Source organism: Eimeria mitis, genomic scaffold, assembly GCF_000499745.2.
Source record: "Eimeria mitis Houghton genomic scaffold, Emh_scaff2023, whole genome shotgun sequence".
NCBI lineage: Eukaryota > Apicomplexa > Conoidasida > Eucoccidiorida > Eimeriidae > Eimeria > Eimeria mitis.
In genome coordinates, this window is record NW_013570346.1 from 586 (window position 1) to 2,395 (window position 1,810).

A 1,810-nucleotide genomic window follows, 5' to 3' on the forward strand; every position below is an offset into this window, starting at 1 on the left:
GCTGCTGCTCTGCTGCAGCTGCAACACCAGCAGCAACAGCTGCTGCTGCAGCGGCTGCTGCTGCTGCTGCTGCAGCAACAGCAGCAGCAGCAAATGGAATTTTTTTTTAATTATGTTTTTTATTTATTGCTGAGCTGCATGTACACCTGAAGCTGCTGCTGACCCTAGTCTCCATCGACCGTGCACACAGGGAGAGCAGCAGCAGCAGCAGCAGCAGCAGCAGCAGCAGCAGCAGTATAGCAGCAGCAGCAGCAGCAGCAACTGCTGCTGCTGCTCGACTGCAGCGACAACTAGAGCAGCAAATATATCAGACACTGCAGAGCCAACGGAGAAATTCTCAACACCCGGCAGCAGCAGCAGCAGCAGCAGCAGCAGCAGCAGCAGCAGCAGCAGCAGCGGCGAGATTGAGTCTGCAGCAACAACTGCAGCAGCAAAACCCAATTCGTCAGCAGCAACTGCAGCAGCAGCAGCAGCAGCAGCAGCAGCAATGGGGGGATCCCGAACGTTCCCAGGGGGAGAAGAGGCGGCTGTGTCTTCGCTGCCTACGCTGCGCTTGAAGCTACCACTGGACAGCAGCAGCAGCAGCAGCAGCAGCAGCAGCAGCAGCAGCAGCAACAGCAGCAGCAGCAGCACCAACACCATGAAGTCTGCTGGCCCTGGCGGAGCAGCCAGCGCTAGCGGCAGCAGCACGAAGCTAAAGAGCAGCTACCCTGCTACCAGCAGCAGCAGCAGCAGCAGCAGCAGTAGCAAGAGCAGCAGCAGCAGCAGCAGCAGCATCAACAACAATGTCAGCAGGAACGGTAGCGGCAGCAAAGATATGTGCAGCAGCAGCAGCAGCAGCAGCAGCAACAGCAGCACGCCCACCAGCAGCAGCACGCCCACTACCACCAGCAGCAGCATCACACCCACCAGCAGCAGCAGCAGCAGCACACCCACCAGCAACAGCGGCAGCAGCAGAAACACACCCAGCAGCAGCAGCAGCAGCAGCAGCAGCAGCAGCAGCAGCATGACTCGCATGAGAGACAACTACAATAGCCTACCAAGCAGCACAAACAGCCCAACAACAGCAGCAACCAGCAGCAGCAGCAGCAGCAGCAGAACACCAAGCAGCAGCAGCAGCAGCAGCAGCAGCACACCAAGCAGCAGCAGCAGCAGCAGCAGCAGCACACCAAGCAGCAGCAGCAGCAGCAGCAGACGGGTGGGTGTTCGAGGGGGCCTGCTGCTGCAGCAGCCAGCAGCAGGAAGCAGAACAGAGACAGAAGTGAGCCCGCATGCAAGCAGCAGTCTGCTGCTGCGGCAGCAGCAACCCACCCCCATACTTCGGCTGTCTGTACACCCCCGCACGGGGGCTGTATCGAGAAACCACCAACCCCAGGGTAACAAACCCTAAACCCTAATCCTAAACCCTAAACCCTAAACCCTAATTGCCCTATTCCGCCTCTAGATACTGCAACACAACCCTAAACCCTCGAGGGTTTAGGGTTTAGGGTTTAGGGTTTGTGTGTTCGCAGGTTTGTCGCCGCGCACTTCCTTCAACCTCGCCCCAGCTCGACTCCACCTCAGCAGCAGCAGCAGCAGCAGCAGCAGCAGCAGCAGCAGCAACAGCAGCAGCAGCAGCAGCAGCACGGTGTATATACAGCATGAAGGGTACCGCGAGCAGCTGGAGACAGCCGAAAACGGGAATCTGCGTTGGGGGCAAAAAGAAGCAAACGACGGCAGCTGGGTGGAGAAGTGGGCTGTACAGACACTGCAGCAGCAGCAGCAGCAGCAGCAGCAGCAGCAGCAGCAGCAGCAGCAGCAGCAGCAGCAG

At 58.9% G+C, this 1,810-nt stretch overlaps 1 protein-coding gene across 1 annotated transcript in view; it reads left to right on the forward strand.

Moving 5' to 3' along the window:
* Positions 1 to 487: 487 nt before the first annotated feature.
* The window catches only part of EMH_0047500 (AT hook motif-containing protein, putative), a gene marked incomplete at both ends in the record, with an annotated part of 8,160 nt that continues 6,837 nt past the window's right edge, over positions 488 to 1,810 (forward strand). The window contains 2 exons of the mRNA XM_013496290.1: positions 488 to 1,376; positions 1,512 to 1,731. Of these exons, the coding sequence (XP_013351744.1) occupies positions 488 to 1,376; positions 1,512 to 1,731 (1,109 nt within the window). The remainder of the gene's footprint in view (positions 1,377 to 1,511; positions 1,732 to 1,810) is intronic.